The sequence below is a fragment of the Podarcis filfolensis genome (genome assembly GCF_964270895.1).
Source record: "Podarcis filfolensis genome assembly, chromosome: 1".
Classification (NCBI taxonomy): Eukaryota; Metazoa; Chordata; class Lepidosauria; order Squamata; family Lacertidae; genus Podarcis; species Podarcis filfolensis.
Genome location: NC_139604.1, coordinates 33,600,733 through 33,619,112, shown reverse-complemented (window position 1 = coordinate 33,619,112; position 18,380 = coordinate 33,600,733). Strand labels below are relative to the sequence as shown.

At 39.2% G+C, this 18,380-nt stretch overlaps 1 protein-coding gene across 4 annotated transcripts in view; it reads right to left on the bottom strand.

Moving 5' to 3' along the window:
* PRPF40A (pre-mRNA processing factor 40 homolog A) overlaps positions 1 to 18,380 on the bottom strand; it is a gene marked incomplete at its 5' end in the record, with an annotated part of 66,244 nt that overhangs the window by 34,906 nt on the left and 12,958 nt on the right. For 2 of the 4 annotated variants that reach the window (XM_083578850.1, XM_083578852.1), the window contains 17 exons: positions 948 to 2,273; positions 4,207 to 4,335; positions 4,993 to 5,054; positions 5,149 to 5,245; positions 5,335 to 5,421; positions 6,516 to 6,611; positions 7,458 to 7,595; positions 8,619 to 8,735; positions 8,869 to 8,960; positions 9,108 to 9,222; positions 9,718 to 9,851; positions 11,063 to 11,213; positions 11,638 to 11,746; positions 12,477 to 12,641; positions 13,060 to 13,124; positions 14,548 to 14,656; positions 16,263 to 16,553. In XM_083578850.1, coding sequence (XP_083434976.1) covers positions 2,181 to 2,273; positions 4,207 to 4,335; positions 4,993 to 5,054; positions 5,149 to 5,245; positions 5,335 to 5,421; positions 6,516 to 6,611; positions 7,458 to 7,595; positions 8,619 to 8,735; positions 8,869 to 8,960; positions 9,108 to 9,222; positions 9,718 to 9,851; positions 11,063 to 11,213; positions 11,638 to 11,746; positions 12,477 to 12,641; positions 13,060 to 13,124; positions 14,548 to 14,656; positions 16,263 to 16,553 — 2,050 coding nt within the window. In that variant the 3' untranslated portion in view covers positions 948 to 2,180. Of the gene's footprint in view, positions 1 to 947; positions 2,274 to 4,206; positions 4,336 to 4,992; positions 5,055 to 5,148; positions 5,246 to 5,334; positions 5,422 to 6,515; positions 6,612 to 7,457; positions 7,596 to 8,618; positions 8,736 to 8,868; positions 8,961 to 9,107; positions 9,223 to 9,717; positions 9,852 to 11,062; positions 11,214 to 11,637; positions 11,747 to 12,476; positions 12,642 to 13,059; positions 13,125 to 14,547; positions 14,657 to 16,262; positions 16,554 to 18,380 lie in introns of those variants that run through there. The other 2 variants (XM_083578853.1, XM_083578851.1) reach the window with 2 other exon arrangements.

Here is an 18,380-nt window from a genome sequence, read left to right as displayed (position 1 = left end):
TCATAGCTGTTTTAAGTACTGTGACACTTGCCCACCTCTACACCAGTATGTAGCTGAGTGTGAAACATGATGCGCTACCAATCCATGTACGGCAAACTATGCAATTGGTATGAACAAGTTAACCGTACTTGCAGTTTCTCAAACAGGAAGCCAAATATGCAATTGTGTTTTTTTTTCTTTTCCTCCTCAACATTAACAAAATACATATTTAAATTCTCTTGTATAAGCAGAGTCCCAAACACTATGACAGCAGGAAGTCATAGCATTTTACATTCTCTCCTTCCCCAACACTTACTGCTCTGGAATTTCCTGGACGTTTCACTGCACTCTACCTTAAGCTATATAACTAGACAAAATTAGTATGAATAATTTTTAATTAAGAAGTGATCACCATAAAGGAGGGATGATTCATTTTGTTGTGCCTGAGAGTATTCAGAATGCATCGTGTACAACCCTGTACTGTTTGATGTCTCCCCCATATGCTATCAATTGGGGGAGGGGGGAGAGAAGGAAAAATCAGTGAAAATGGCTTCTCTCCAATCAGCAGAGTTCCCTTATAGGAGTGGCAGTTCCAAGCCACTGTACTGTGAAGCCAACCTTTTATTTGCAAGTAGAGCAAACTGTTACACAAGCGCCATAGAAATCTGTAAAACCGAAGGATAACAACATGCCTGCTATATTTGTCCTTATTTCTTAATTTGCATAGTAGAGGCTAAATTCACAAATAAAAAGGCCAATCTTGAATTACCACCACTATATATTGTTAAGTATTCCACTTCTGTGCTGTTACAGATCTTTGACAGCTCCTTTCTTTTGTTGCTGTGATTATACATATATTAAAAAGGAAGCACCACACTAGAGTACTTAACTTAACCAGTAACACTGTGTGAGATCAGTAATGTGTTGGCTGTACAGAGCATTTTTAAAAAACAGAAAAAATACTAGTGCACGCTAGAAGACAAGGTTTAATAAGTGATAAAAATGTACAAAAATATTCAAATCAGAAAGATTTTAGAGTCTGTACCACAGTAGTCAATACTCCTCAATGTATAGGGCTGATAGTTTTAATCAAAGGCTGGTCAGAATCTATTCAGTACAAAGGAAAAAGAACAGAATAAAAGGAGACCAGGTTTTCAACATTAGGTCAACATCTTTCAAAAGAAAAGTATTACGTTAACATTGATTTTTCTAGACAAGAGTATTGCAACTGCTTTCCAAAACTTGGTGGTACATTCTTCGGAAGTCCTTAAGGCAACATATTGCATCAATTTAGTCTGATTTTGCTATTTTCTGTAACATTAAGATTAATGCTGAAATAATACCCTTTGCCAATTTGGTTTTTTTCTTTGAACATATACCAGGTTCTTCTCTAATAAAAAATGGCAGCTTTGTTATTACATCAGCATACCTTACAGCCTTGAAAATTAAGGGCCTATTAGGATTTCCATTAATTAATCTATTTTTCACAGTTTTAAAACTTGACACTAAAAATTCACTTCAGGGTGAAACTCGATATACATTTCAACCTAAAGTCAAAATTCAATAGAAACCACCTAAAACATCATTTTGGCCAGCAAGGTAATACACAAAAACCCAATAATGGATTCTGGACTACCATAAATGAAGAAAAAATATTTCCCCCTCTCTTCTTCCTTTCCCTCCACTTGCAAAATAAAAAAGTAATTAAAAAAACCCAACAGAAGTGGAGCCCAAGAAAATTATAGGAGCATCTTTCTGAACAGAACATGTGCACCCCTTACCCACCCCCAGACCTTATTTGACAAGAAAAACAAGTTTAGGCTTTCATAGCAAGAGCTGTTTTATAGACACAAGAGGCCCGAAAGGCTCAAGTACTTTTCCAAGCCGCTATTGAAAGGGCTCAAAAATAAAAAGATTTTCTGTTCATCCTAATGTGCTCATTGAAGAATGCCAAGGTGCATGGGGTATATATACAGGCTGCCTAGCTTATTAGAAGCAGAACTTCAGCTTGAATTCTGAATGTTCACCGTCTTTGACAATTTGCTGCCAGGCACACAATGATATTATTTGAAATATTTAGTTATGCAGTAGAACTGAAAAGCCATTGCTATGCCAATGGAACATTGGAATCCATTTCCTGAAATGAATCATCTATATTTCTTATTAAATCACATTGTAAACATATTTGGTATAAATACTTTTTATTGATCTTCATCCAGTTGTTCCAAGAGGGTCCTCCTTTGTTTTTCTAGTTCACCTTCACTTAATTCACTACCAGAGGTATCCCAATTACCCTGAAAAAGGACAATGAAAAATAACTGATATACCCTTTCCCACCGTTTAGAATTCAGTCATTGTAGTTATTTTGAACATTTCAGTATTTATTAAGAACTGCAGTTTGGCCATCACTAGACAACCTAAGATTTCATACTAAAAATCACCTGAAACTCTCAAACTATACAATTTTAGCACCACTGGTAAATTACAGGCCTCAGGCCTATCTACTGACCAAATTCAAATAACTACTTCTAAGTGCACCCAATATATTTTTTAAAATTACTTTTTCATTTGACTGGCTGTTACTGCTCCCTCAAGAAAAGTCAAAATTGTTCGAACAAGGACATCATGTAGTCACACTTCCAGGCAGACAGTAACTTTAGTGGTGCACAACATACAACAAAGGAGAAGGTTGCACTCTTCCAGGTTACGATGCTACGGCAAAGTTATCTAAAGTTATATGCTGCCCTTGTAATCCACATTCAGTAAGTCAAATGTAAAGAGAGAATAAATGGCATGTTCCAGCTCTATGAACAGAAATCCCATATAAAATGTTGATATAACTAGTGTCTGAACAAAAGATGCTTGAGGAATCTGATCTTTCTGAAGTTGAAAGTAACTTAATCTGAACTCCGAATAAACACGGGAGTCTCTTAGTACCTTTTTCACAGAAAAGCTATGCCCAAAGTGATTTAGGTCTAGGGGGCTAAATCCTAGTGTTCCATCTTCGAAAAGGAGTTGGATGAACTCGTCAGATGTCTCAATAATCGCAGGGAGGAAGGGGAATTGCTCATACTGTATTCTAAACCTTAACTGGCCTTCCAGAATAGAGTTCAGCTTAGTGCAAAGCCAAGCCACTGAAGTGGCTTGATCATTTTGCTGTTCTCAGTGGATTTTCAATAGTACTGTTAACTTGAAGGTACTGAGTTAACTACACATCACCACCTTGAGTAAATACATATATTATCAGTGGCTGGTGGTCACTGTAAATTCTAAGGCTTATACAGTGGTACTTCGGGTTACATATGCTTCAGGTTACATACGCTTCTGGTTACAGACTCTGCTAACCCAGAAATATTACCTCGGGTTAAGAACTTTGCTTCAGGATAAGAACAAAAATTGTGCTCTGGCGGCACGGCAGCAGCAGGAGGCCTCATTAGCTAAAGTGGTGCTTCAGGTTAAGAACAGTTTCAGGTTAAGAACGGACCTCCAGAACGAATTAAGTTCTTAACCCGAGGTACTACTGTACAAGAGATGTGCATTAGCTAGAAACAGTTCTGGAGACCAAACAATAGTTTGTTATGCTTGAACCACAATAGCTTGAACCACAATTAAGCCATTATGATCAACAGTTGCCACTCTATTGAGAATTAGCAGAGCCTATCTATATTGTAATTGGGCCAGGCAGAAGCCAGCAAAACTTAAATGCGGATCATTAAATTCTAGCATTTAGGTCTTCAGCTACAGCTAATAAGCTCTCAGGAAATTTTGTGGATGAAGAGAAGATATAATGTTACACTTTAGTCCATGCTTCCTTATACAAGCTTGGTGTTTAAAGGAAGGATATAAACTTGAAAGGCCAAAACAAAACTACAGCTATACAAAATGACCTCTTGGGCCAATGTGTGGATCAGTTATCCACCAATTTGTTCTTTTCCAAATGTGCTGCTAGTTTTGGCAGCTTATATGTATCAAAATACATCTGTGGCTGTCCAGATAATGGAATATAGCTCCCATCACTGCAGATGACTGGCCATGCTGGCTGGGCTGATTGGCATCCAACATCATCTGGAGGGCCCTAGGTTTGTTTTAAAATTGCAGCATAACAATTACGGGGAAAAACAAGCAACAGTGACACCGATCAGAAATAGCAGATCCTTCCACCCTTAGACCACACAACCACTAATCTACTGGTAAGATAGTTAACACAATAAAGCCAAGCAAACTCACAGAATCTTTGCCAGGTCGCTTTTTAGGAGGTGATTTATGCTTAGATTCAGATCTTTGCCTACTTCTTTCCTTTTCATTTTCTCTCTCCTTTTTGTCTTTTTCTCGATCCACATCCGATTCTGGAGAATCCTGTACAGAGTAAAATACAGAGTATAAATCAAGGATGCACAGAGAATACACTGTAGAAGGGTGGGGCCAATGGGAATCTACCTCTAGTTCCACAAGAGTCTTTCTATATCCCAAGCCTCATTACCACACAACAGTCTGGTGAAGACAGGCAGGAATTTCAACCTGGGTCTTCCATTTTCAAAATACCAACTTTCAAAATCATGACTGAACATTTAACCTAGCTCTTACTCATGCCAACTGGCTGCAAGTCTTAACTGGTATGGGGGGGGGCTTGTCTACCTGCAAGGCTTCTAACTCTACATCATATTCATAGCACAGAAATTATGCGCAAGTGAAGCACAACAAACTGGATTCAGACTTTCTGGCTCAGGAAAAGTATCTAGCAGCTTGTGAGCTTTCAGGACAGGAAACTTCAGTGATACAAAATGCTTTAACTTTCAAGAATTCAGTTAGGAAGGAAGACAACAACTACTTTTTAGGGATTTTTTAAAAGAAAAAAATGGCTGTACCAAATGTACACTCAATTCACATACAAATAATAAAATAGCACACTGTTGTTCAATTTTATTAAGTGCACCTTAATTCTTCGTTTCACAGATAGATACAAGAAATTGAGTGGGGTGAGGGGAGAACAGTGCCAAACTGAGGTATACTCACAGATTTGTGTCTCCTCTTTTTGTTCTTCTTTTTGTGTTTCTTTGATTTCTTGTAGCTTCTCTCTATTAATGCATTAGAATTAAATAGGTATCAGGGTTATTTAAGTTGATAACTGCTAAATCTCTATTTTGTTAGGTAAGATTTTTTTAAAAGTACCAGATTCCGCGCTGGAGGAGCGTTCGGAGACTGATCGAGAGTCTGAGCGTTGCCTCTTTTTCTTTGAATGACTGTCATCATCCTCAGATTCTGAACCCTTTAGAGCAAGAGTATTTGACATGTAACATTCGTTTTTAAAGGCTGAGTGGTAAAAAGAACCAACTGAATACTGCACTCTTATCTTACCGAACGAGAGCGAGACCTTTTTCTGTGATGTTTTTTTGATTTTTTAGAATGCTTCTTGTTCTTTGAATGATGGTGTTGACACTCATGCTGCAGCATTGAAAGAATAAAAATTACTCATTTGAAAGAGTAAGCATGCATTTTGTTAAATTTTTTGCTACACAAATACAGTATGTATAGTGTATCTCTTTAAGTCTCTATTCTGAAATACTTCCTCTATATACTTTTATTTTGAAACTGCACTGCATGCCTTTTTGGACACTGGCTTTGCAAAGCCACACTTGTTCATACTCTTCCATCTTCTTAACAGCAAATGAGATTTTGGAAAGACAGGATGCTTCTTGCAAAGAAAGATGTTTGGGAGGTATGAATTACAACATTTAAAGAGCAGTTCCAACAGTGGGAGGGCTGACATCTTCATGTAATCCTTTCTGATGATGAATACACTACCAGTGTTTAGGTTATTAAAAATAGAATCTAATGAAAAAGATGATGCCAACCATTAAAATGAATTACAGATCACTCTCAGACAGGAAGCTAATGTCCCCATAAATATATTCTACAAAGCTATGCTTTCAATAGTATTTTGTGTCCAGGCAAATGCTGACACCTACTGCTAAATATTTTAGGGACAGCATCCTTCTGTTATTTGGACCCCAGATGAAGCCTGAATGAAATTGATCCAAGCTGGGCTGCGATCACCCTTTCAAGCACCTTGCCACAGTATTCCCCAATCAGTGATAGTTGTTAAATAAATAACTTGGTCCAGTTATGCCCCCTTAAAGATGGCTGGAACGTGCTCCTGCCTCAGTGAGACGTTATTCTCTTTGGTCCCACCCAGCTAATCCCCTTCGACTCACTCTAATAAGCAAGCCTGGGAAGGCCTTTTGTACTCCAAAACCTTTGGAGAGCACCAGATTGGAGAAAGGCAGCTTTAGTTCATGAGTTGTCAGAGGAAAAAAATTGGAAAAGGGTGTCCACAAGAGAGAGAAAAGGGAATACCTCACCAACTTTTGGCTCTGGCTCCCACCCACCACTTGCATGCAGGCTCCAACAGATTTACACTAAGAGATACAGTAAGAAAAGGTTCTCCACTTCTATTTTAGGGAATCAGTTCAATAAGTTAAGTTTTTAAAAATCTGTTTCAAATCTATCCGACAATACTCTTATCATAGTATCGTTACCTCTAGTAAATAAATGAAATCTTTAAATATTCTTTTTCTTTCTGATTCTAGAGTGATGTCTTCAAATGCTGGTTCTTTCACAAACCTTTCCCGAATCTATATATAACAGAAGAATTATGTATATGGTTTAGCCAACAACTTCAATTTATAAAATAAAAATGTTCTGTATACAAATTACTTTGTTTTTCCAGAAAAAGGTCAGACTACGGCTCAATACAATCTATTAGTTATAAGTATTGTGTTCATAAAAACCAGATCAAATAATGATGAAACATACTCCTGCTGATATTCTTAGCATAGCTGAATCTTAGCCAAGATCCAATGGTAAAGACAGAAACGTGAGGTGCTTTATGTATGATGCTTATAAAGGTTAAGAATTTAGACCCCACATCAATTTTCTTCAGAAATGCCTTCCAGTATTCTCACTGAACATAATCCAAAGCTTTTCCAATCATCAGATATTCATACTGTGCCAAGTGGGATTAATTCTTCCTTGACTTCTAGAAGAGTACCCTGTATAAAAACCTTTCTGGTCCATGTTTGGAATATCTGATGCCACAATTTTAAATGTGAGAAAACATTCAAAAGTGCATTTCATTCCAAAATGTATCTATTATCTCTGCTCTTAAACAGGACCTTTTTGCATCCTCCTGGGAAGACACCCCACTGCCCCACCCCATGACCACTTGAGTTAAAATCCTTCAATTTATCTCCCTGCAAGCACTTCACCTATTTTATTATTCCATTTACAGTCTTTCTAATTTCATTTAAAAGAAATTGTACTTAGATCAATACATTTAACTATTATAGGTCTATTGCTGCTGTTCATTACTTTTGATAGTTATACACCCCCCCCCAAACACACACTTCATTTAACAATGGGAAAAAAGTGTTTTCTGCGTAACCAACATTCTCTTGCAAAATGCTATGGAACATGCTTACATCTTCCCACACTGCATCCATTTCAATTGGAGGAGTTGCTTGTTTTAGCATACTCTTAAAAGCAGACTCTTTCCGTTTCATTTTGCGGGCTTCTTCTTTCTCTCGCTCACGTTCACGAGCCTCTGCCTTTTCCAACAGCTACATCAAAACAAAACCAAGTGACCATTCAATGTAAGGGCAATGGAAAAAAGGGAAAACAACCAAATCCCATTCTGCAAGGGAGTACTTTTCTCATTATTTGCTGTGCATGTGTCACATATAATGGTGGTTCAGACGCACCACCAAATCATGTGATTGAACCTAATGTGATCCATTCATGAGTAGAACAGACTTCCCACTCACTATATAGGACTTTGCCTTCCTCTCTTTTCACTTGAGCACCTCCAAAATCCCCTCTGGGGAGTCCCTCGATCATCTGGAGCTGATTTGGGGTGTGTGTGTAGGAAGGAGCAGAGGAAGTCATGTTACATGAGTGGAGGTCTTTTCATGCAACATTTGACACCACCCATGATTTAGATTCTATAAATGACTAACAGAGCAAATTCTGATAGATCAAAGTAAAGGTAAAGGGACCCCTGACCATTAGGTCCAGTTGTGACCGACTCTGGGGTTGCGGCGATCATCTCGCTTTATTGGCTGAGGAAGCTGGCATACAGCTTCTGGGTCATGTGGCCAGCATGACTAAGCTGCTTCTGGTGAACCAGAGCTTTGCACAAAACGGCGTTTACCTTCCTGCTGGAGTGGTACCTATTTATCTACTTGCACTGGCGTGCTTTCGAACTGCTAGGTTGGCAGGAGCAGGGACCGAGCAACGAGAGCTCACCCCGTTGCGGGGAACTGGACCGCCGACCTTCTGATCAGCAAGTCCTAGGCTCTGTGGTTTAACCAACAGCGCCACCCATAGTTTGCCACTAAACTTGGATTGAAACTTATCTGAGTGGAGGAGGTAGGATGCAAGCCTGAGGCTCCTCAACTGTGATTTGCTTTTAGGTCTAAACAGCCCCATCAATTCCACACTTTTTCACCTATCATTAAGTTTATATTCTTGCATTTGACAATACGGATACTACATACTTATTTGGAGACTTGTAAACATTTTATCAAGTCTTCTTAACATTAGGATTTAAAAAAATATTCTAGATTTTTAAAAGCCCAACTTACACTATTGAAAGCTAGCTTGATATTTCCAGCATCTAAAGTGGTAGCTCTTTTAGTTGAACTGATGACCGTGACAAAGTCTTCAAAAGTAGTATTCACTTCAACTACAAATCCTTTGTCCTGCAAAACAGCAAATTTTGATGGCACAAACTCATGTTACAACATGACAGTGTGGATTCCCAGCTCAAGGTATCTAATTTTGGATTGGAAACACTGGTTTCCTCCCAGCAACTAAAAACACATTTCCCCTCACCTTTAAGATGTCTTTTATTATCTTTTTTTCATCATGGTAGCGTGCTTTCAGATCTTCAACATAAAACTTGAAGAGATCAAGTGCTGTTGAGCCTGAAGAAAGAAACTACATTGGTCAAAACCTCCCGCTAACCCTAGAGTTGCATTTCTTATTACATTAGTAACCCTGCTTCCATCTACCAAAAATGCACAAGCATTACCTCCATCTTATTTTCTACAGGCAGGAGAGAATATACTTACCAGGCTGACCAAGCATGTTAGTAAATCGAATATCAGAACTTATGGTTGGATATAACTCCATCCATGATGACATTGAATGCAGCTGGCCATGTTCATGCAGCTCATCCAAAAATATCTGCAGAGGAAACAGTAGAAAATGGGGAACCTCACAATCCTGTATATTAAATGTCAATGAGTCGGCCCTGTCATTTTCACTGCCCCATAGAATGCTACAATATAGCATGTGGAAAAGCATCTAACATACCCCTAGGACTGCAATACTACTCATGTCTACTCAGAAATTAAGTTTCACTGAATTCAGTGGCACTTACTACCAGCTAAGTGGAGTTAGGACTGCAGTCTAGAGTAGGGATGGCTAACCTGTGCTCCCTGATGATGCTGGACTACAACTCCCATTATCCCTGACCATGGGCCATACTCTGACAGACATGCCAGGAGATGATGAATCGGAAATAAACTTTCTTCAGGTAAAACAGACTATGGTGAAGCCATAAAATGTTGACCTGCAAGATTTCTTTAGTATTTATCTACACTCATTATTTGCACTTTACAGAATACCAAGATTGATGGTAACCTATCCCAACACCTAGCAGTTCATTTTGTCACTAACCTGGAAAGATTCTCTGTTTTTACGTTGCCGTCGTCTTTCCCTGAGCAATCCCTTCTGCTTTTCTTCCTCCTCCTCCTTTTCCAAAGCCCTTATGTGCTCTTCGAAACAAATCAATGCATCCTCCTTATCCATATCTAGAAAAGCAGCATACAAACATTTCAGAAAATGAAGGGTGAGGTCCAACTGTGGTAATTTGCTTGTGCCACAATCTTCTGCTTGCACAAACATGACTTCCCTTCCTCTCCTCCTCCACAGCAGCCCCCTGCCCCTGGAAAAAAAATATCTGCTTCAGCAGGTAGGAGGTGGGGGGGGGCTGAGAGGAAGGGAGAATCCTTTTGTGCCTGTTGACACAACTGGATCTTTCCCAATGCTGACGTAAGCCCTTAAAAAAACAACAACTGGCTAATGCTTTTGGCAAAGCTTTTCCTTTGTTTCTCATGTAAGTTTTATAAAGTCTCAGAGGAAACCATAGCCGCCTCTTTAGATGTTACATTATCAGGGGGAAAAAGAAGGAACAGGCATGGGGCAAATGTGCTAACCCAACCCCCACATCATTCTCATCAGCATCCAAGTTCTGGAGGGTAACTGCCTGAAGATTGGAGCCACTTGTGCACAGGAAGCCTCTAGGAGTACAGCAGGCTTCTGACATCAGACAAGTCTCCTTCAACATCCCTGCCTGCCCCAACATTTTTAATGGCAATTCCTCACTACAAGAGCAATCTGTAGCAAGCCTCAGAAACATGCACTCCCTCCCTTCATTTCTGCTATACCAATGACAAGCTTTTGATTTTAAAGTAACAGCAGCTTCCAATGACTTCCAAACCCAAGATACCCAGGTGCTTTGCTTATATTCACATTATCTATCTATATATACATGTATGTGCGCACCCCCCCAACAAAATATTAACAAAAAATACTGCTAAACCGTATAAAGGAAAATAAATTGATTACGTCTGAATTGGATCATAGTCTGTGCAGTGCTGGCTCCTGCATTCTCCACCAAGAGCAATGTGAGTTGGGAAATCCTGGCTGCCAAAGGTAACAATGCTGTTTTATCAGGCACACCACCTCTAAACTGGAGCAAGCTAGATTGAAGGTTAAAGATCTGAGTTGCTGTTGCCATCAGATCATCACTAAGATCAAATTTCGACAATAAAGGAACTAGGGTATTTTGAGTTGTATTTAACTAAATGTTTGTGCTAGTGCATTGGGATAATCCTTCCTCATGCTGCCCCCAAGTCTGCTCCGGGGTGGGAAGAAAGCCTGGAGCAGATTTAGGGGGCACAGAGGGGAAGGAGAGGGGGAAAACTTTAGCACTATGTGGAATACAACCCTGTCTCCTTACTCTGAAGTTCCTCGTCTTCTGCAAAGGTAGGATTGTCCATCAGATATTGCTGAGCCTCTGACCAGGTAGTACAGTATGTGACATTAGCCATATTATCCAAGATGTTTTTTAATGCCTCCCAGTTCCTCTTCCTTAACTGCTTGGCCTGTTCCTGAAAAAGTTAAATGAAACATTTAATGGCATTTGTTTTGCTAAAATGCTCGGTATCAAACATTACCAACAGATTATTAAGAGGGGGCATTTTGTAGCAAATCTGCCAGTCTGAAGCAACTGCATAACTTCATCACTGAACAAGAAAGAGACATCACACTACTTTGCATTGCCAGGATGCGTGCATAATTCCGGATAGACTAGAAGACTATCTTCAAGAAATGCCTATGGTGTAACCACCACATCAAACTTTTGCTCTATTTTGTTCGGAACTAAATTAAGTAGTGCCACATTAAGGAAAAGACATTGTCATTTGCAGAAAATCTAGATATGATATTTGTTAAAATGTAGAGGAAGACAATTTATTTATAGAAAAGAGGAAGAGAAGTGGGTGTGTATGCCCCCCATCTGAAGAAATAAATTACCTTTTCTTTCTTTGATAAGAAGAATAGGACATCTTCATAGATTTCAAGACGATCACGTTCTGATATTGCATTCCAGACTTCCATCTCTCCAAACATTTGTTCAGCTTTTCTGTAGATAGAAATAGGAAGAAAAAAAGCTCTATAAATCACTTTGCTCCTGCTCTTTCCCACTGGTCAGCCAACATCCCAATCCTTGCCAAATGTGTGAATAACCAAGAGAGTACAAATGTGTAATTGTACGTAACTCATGTTTAATATTACAAAATCATTCCAGCTTGCACAACTAAAATAAAAGAATGTGTTAACAATATAGTATTTTTTAAAATTTCTATGTGTTGTATTCCAGCTCCTGCCATTTCTTTTCTCCCATTGCTTTGATGAAAGGTTTTTGTATTTTTAAAACACACAAGAATGGATCCCTTCCTTGCTTGCATCCATTCCCAATACATATTTTGCCAACAGTCTCAGTGACAACTTCTCATACACTGCAGTCTTTGTAGAAATGCAGAGGCAACCGTGGTTTGTATCTAGACTTTCAAATGGCTGCAGAGTCGGAGTTTCACTCACAACAGAAAAGGGGAGGGAATAGATTTCTGCCAAGTCCTCCTCCTCCATATAAATCTGCACCAGACAGGAGGCATGGGCAGCAGAAGTAGAAATTGGAGAACATCACCTTGCAACAGTGACTTTGCACAAATTGTTATTCCCTATAGCACAGTATTTGAAACAGTATTTTAAAGTGTTGTTTTTTTAATTCACATTCCCCTCTTAAGTCTACCCAAGCTCAAATTTTAAATTTTGAACTTTACAACTAGTATAATTCATTAGATTTATCTTACTTGTATCTGGTAGTGGATGTCATCTTCTCATGGTTCTCAAGGAAACGCTGAAAAGATTCTTTTGCCTCTTTGTATTTTAATCTTGCTTCCTCTTTTTCTTCTTTCTCTGTCTGGACCTTGTAAGCATTAAATGCTTGCTTCTTCTCACTTAGTTTTGCCAAAGCACTACAAATTAAAGAAAAAAGCCATAAATGCTAAATGCAGTACCAACTACAACTGATCATTTTATGAAGATTCCTTTTAAAACTGCACACAGGGGGAGAGTTTCAAAGTATTTAGTACACAATTGCTTCCCCTCAAAAAAACAACAACCCAGTTTTAAAAAACCATGCAAGAGTAAAACAAGTTAAATTTGTTGATTTATTTAAAATATATACATAACTTGTTTTTTACATGTGTCTCAAAGTGGCATACGAAGAAAAAAAAATACAACTTACACAATTTTTAAAAGATTTAAAATATCAGAAAATAGGAACATTAGGGCAGCATTCAAGCCATGAGCTCACTTGAGCTGTCAGAACATCAGTTTATACAAACAACTAATTAAAAGCATGTTGATCAAAAAGAAAATAGAACAGCATACCTGTATCTTGGATCGTTAATTATCATTTTCATAGCTTGCTCCCAAGAGGCGTTGGATGGCACACGCTACGAAGACATGAAGTAAATCATGTAATTCCTCAAATCAGTACTTCTGTTTGTGCAATGGTAGCTTTAGGAATGCTAGCTAAGGTAAGAATGGCTGCATCTAAATTGTGCAGTGGGGCATAGTTGTCAAATGTAATGACTCAGATTATTTGGTGGCAAAAGTGGGTAAATATTCTGCTTGGTATGTTTTTACTATAAAAATAAAAGAATATTTGTACAAAGGACTGTCACATTTTTTTGCTTTTCCTGTAAAAATGATAAACTACCATAAAACTAGGAAATGATAAATTTGGTACACAAGACACTTTCTATCTTCATGAGTATTTTTAGCCTTCTCATAATTTACTTACACTTCTAGAAATGGTGCATCAATTAGTTTGTACATGAAAGCAAACCATAGTTAACAGATTCAGGTAGGTAGCCGTGTTGGTCTGACGCAGTTGAAATATATTAAAAAATTGTCCAGTAGCACCTTAGAGACCAACTAAGTTTGCTCTTGGTATAAGCTTTCATGTGCATGCACACTTCTTCAGATACACTGAAACCGAAATCACTATATAGAAGGGTCTGGTGACTTCTGTTTCAGTGTATCTGCACAAGAAAGCTTGTACCAAGAACAAACTTAGTTGGTCTCTAAGGTACTACTGGACAATTTTTTTTACATAGTTATCAGATTACTGTTAACACACCTATCTGGACTGCTTTGTTTCTTCTTATACCATACAGAGGAAACAAACTACATTCTGATTGAAACATAGCACTAAGCCAGGGTTTGTCATTTGCTTTGCCCCTAGTGCTAGTAAAGAGAAGCAAAGCATGCATGATTGTCTTGTATATGATTTAGCCTTTGTTTATGGCTTATCATGAGTGAATATGGCTAGTGTTGCATTCCTTATTTTCTAACTTTTTTTGATAGGGTGGTAAGCTAATAAAAACAGGGCTTTGTCCTTTTGATTCTGCAGTGATGTTTCATTAGTAACATTTGGGATGTAATACCACTTAATAAAGCAACATCAGACTCTTCAGAGTGAGAATTTACAAAGAGTTAAGTGGATAACTGAAGTTTTTTAACACAACCGTTTTTCCTTCTCTTCATTCTGCCCTCCTCCCCAGGCCAATTCTGCAAATGTGGAACTGTTGTGCCACCAGAATGCTCTTCTCACATAAAAATTTCATTTGTCTTTCCTTCTTTGGTCCCACTGCCCCCCCGCAAAAGACCTAAACAAATGTAAGAATTTTTCACCAATACTGGAGCATGATGTGAAAGTTTATACCAAGTACATTTTGGCTAGAATATTCTTTCCATGTTTACTTCAGTATGAATGTTATTCCATAAAGTTTCTTTCAAAATCAGCAATTCTCCCAACTCAAGTATATTTGCAATTCTTGAAATTTTAAACAGTAGTTGACTCAATTTAAAAACCTTTTCTTTCAATAGTTCTTTAAATGCTTGCTTAGCTTCTTCTTTTGTATTCCATGTGTAGGTCTTTTTAACTGGCTGGGCATCTTCTTCGTCCTTTTTGGCGGCAACACTATGGATTTAAAGAACAGCATGCCGCTTTAGCAAAAACCAGTACTAATTAAATGTAAGAGACACTAAGAGTGGGAACTGTAAACAGTAGAGCTAATGTCTCCCAGGAAGTGACAGCATACACAGATGAACCCAAACAGACTTCAGGCGTAATGTGGTTCCAGGATACAGCATTATCTGACAGCTCCTAGCCAGTGGGTTAAATCCTTAAAAGATCAAGCAAATCACTGCTCATGCAACAGGGCTTTCCTGGCTCCTCCTTTCCACTACAAACCATGCAACTCCCTGCCTCTCTCCCCCCCACCCCCAAAAAAGACCTCTTGAGAGTCGATAGACCCTCTAGACCAGTGTTTCCCAACCTTTGGCCTCCAGCTGTTTCAGACTACAATTCCCATCATGCCTGACCACTGGTCTTGCTAGCTAGGGATGATGGGAGTTGTAGTCCAAAAACAGCTGGAGACCAAAGGTTGGGAAACACTGCTCTAGACCTATGTGGGATGGGGTAGTTCCGATTCCTTCAGAACTAAAAATATATTGGTTCTCCACTGAGAAGGAAGAAGCAATTTCATACCTGACAGTAGTTATCAGACCAGTAATTTTAAAGAGCTGTTTGCTCTAATGTGCTAGTTTTCTTGAAAATCAGGTAAAGGCTGAAGGCAATTTAATAAGGCGTTAATAAGACTGTTATGTATGAAATGCCCTTGACTTCTTTTCAAAACCCAATCCATGAACTAATTCATACACTTTGCGCCTGTTTACACAGCCTACGTGCTGTATGGTGCATGTTCAAATGAGTTTGCAAATGAATACATTTTTGTGTGTATATATGTTTTTGTTTGGATTTGAATGAATGTGGACATGAGGGGGGGATGGGGAAGAGGTAGCATAGCCTGGAAGATTAGCTATGAGGGAAATACAGCCCTTGGGCTGAAGTTTCCCAACTCTAATAAAATATACCCTTCTAATGGCCAAACTACACATTACATTATTCATAGTATTTTAAAAGTATACTTAAACATGTTCTAAAACTTTTGTTCCACAGAACTGCCCATATATATATCCAAAGGAAGAAAATAATGGCTTGGACATGGCACTGTCAAGTCCATTCATACTTATCTCAGCTTGCCAAGCCTTTTCACTTTCCCAGGATGCACATGAAAGCCTTCCGCATCTAGTCTTGATCTCCCTCCACTCACTGGATGTGAAGGGAGATCAACTAGGTGCTTCTGCCTCTTATAAGTGGCAATACAACATACCACTTAGGAATGGAGAAAGAAAGATTAATCTACAGGGGAAATCACTCCAAATTTGCTAGGAAGGCTCCCAAGGAGTGGGAGGGTTGACTCTGTATCCACTAATTTCCTCATCTGTCTGCTATGGAGTACAAAACAATTCCTAACCCTTATTTTAACCAAGTCTATTCATGCACAAAAAAGGGAGTGAGGCACACAAGTTCAGAAGCAGTAAAAAGGTGGGGAGGCATGTTATTTCCTTTCGCATTCCCCGCTTTTTTTTTTTGCCAAATCCAATTCCCCACCCCCACCCCAAGTACTGTCTTGAAAAATAATAGAGATTAGTGCACACCAACTAGACATAGCATTACTTACTCTGAGGACTCCTGTTTAGGAGCTTCTTCAACAGAGTTTGTCACAACTTCTGCAGTCTGTTCCTGTACAACAGGAGCAGCTGGCTGTACCTGCTCATCAGCTGTAGCAGTGACCCTTTCATTTTCTATAACAGTAGCAACAGTGGAAGGCTCGGTTTCCGGAGCCGATGCAACAGCTGGAGCAGCAGGGACTGCTGGGGCAGCTATAGGAGCTTCAGGAACAATGGCTGCAGCATTTGTAACCCCTGGTGCGACTGCAGACGATGTTGGAACAGATTCCTCTGGTTTACCGCTACATAAACAGCAGACATCATATTTGTGTTAATAACCCTGCCAATCACAGGAACAATGCATTTATCATTGAGAATTATTCTGGGGGAAATCCAATTTCTCTTCAGATTTTGGCAGCCTACAACCTTCTTACTGGATTGTGGTTTATGTCTTTAATTATATATTTATAATACATACTTTCATTTTAAAAATTCAAGGAGCATAGAATCAGCATAAAAATAACATTAAAAACATCATTAAATCTTCTAGAGTGCAATTGGCCAGCCTAAACAACATAGTTTTCAGGAAAAGCATGAATGGAAGGATAGTTCCTGCCAGCTCTCTACTGGTAGAGTTCCATAAGGTAGGGTCTGATGTATATGGCTTTCAGATTACTGGTTCCAACTGTCCAATGTAAACTTACACATTATGAAAAAAACTGCAGACTTCTAGGTTTGCAGAATGCAGTGCTGAAGACTAATAGTTAGCTTAATTTGCCATGCTAATTAAAAAAAGCCAGTTCTGCAATTTGTTTGAAAGAAAAGGCGAAGTGAACAACTATGTCCATATGTTCCCAAATCCCCCTCCTCTATTAGGTAATGTATATGTTTCACTCTTAAGCAGTATGTGGACCGAGAACTCCCAGAAGTGCAAGCTGGATTTCGAAGGGGCAGAGGAACCAGAGACCAAATTGCAAACATGCACTGGATTATGGAGAAAGCTAGAGAATTCCAGAAAAACATCTACTTCTGCTTCATTGACTATGTCGACCACAGCAAACTATGGCAAGATCTTAAAGAAATGGGAGTGCCTGATCACCTCATCTGTCTCCTGAGAAATCTCTATGTGGGACAAGAAGCTATAGTTAGAACTGGATATGGAACAACTGATTGGTTCAAAAGTGGGAAAGGCGTATGACAAGGCTGTATATTGTCTCCCTGCTTATTTAACTTATATGCAGAATTCATCATGTGAAAGGCTGGACTGGATGAATGGCAGAAAAGTGAGGAGGAATTGAAGAACCTTTTAATGAGGGTGAAAGAGGAGAGCGCAAAATATGGTCTGAAGCTCAACATCAAAAAAACTAAGATCATGGCCACTGGTCCCATCACCTCCTGGCAAATAGAAGGGGAAGAAATGGAGGCAGTGAGAGACTTTACTTTCTTGGGCTCCATGATCACTGCAGATGGTGACAGCAGTCAGGAAATTAAAAGACGCCTGCTTCTTGGGAGAAAAGCAATGACAAACCAAGGCAGCATCTTAAAAAGCAGAGGCATCACCTTGCCGACAAAGGTCTGTATAGTTAAAAGCTATGGTTTTCCCAGTAGTGATGTATGGAAGTGAGAGCTGGACCATAAAGAAGGCTGATCGCCGAAGAATTGATGCTTTTGAATTCTGGCGCTGGAGGAGACTCTTGAGAGTCCCATGGATTGCAAGAAGATCAAACCTATCCATTCTGAAGGAAATAAGCCCTGAGTGCTCACCAGAAGGACAAATCCTGAAGCTGAGGCTCCAATACTTTGGCCACCTCATGAGAAGAGAAGACTCCCTGGAAAAGACCCTGATGCTGGGAAAGATTGAGGGCGCAAGGAGAAGGGGACGACAGAGGATGAGATCGTTGGACAGTGTTCTCGAAGCTACCAACATGAGTTTGACCAAATTGCGGGAGGCAGCGGAAGACAGGAGTGCCTGGGTTGCTCTGGTCCATGGGGTCACGAAGAGTCGGACATGACTAAATGACTAAACAACAATATGTTTCACTACTAAGAAATACTCAGGAGATTCTGAAATAAAATGTCTGTTTAAGGCAACAACCACCCCCCCACCCCCCAATGCAATAATGCATGTA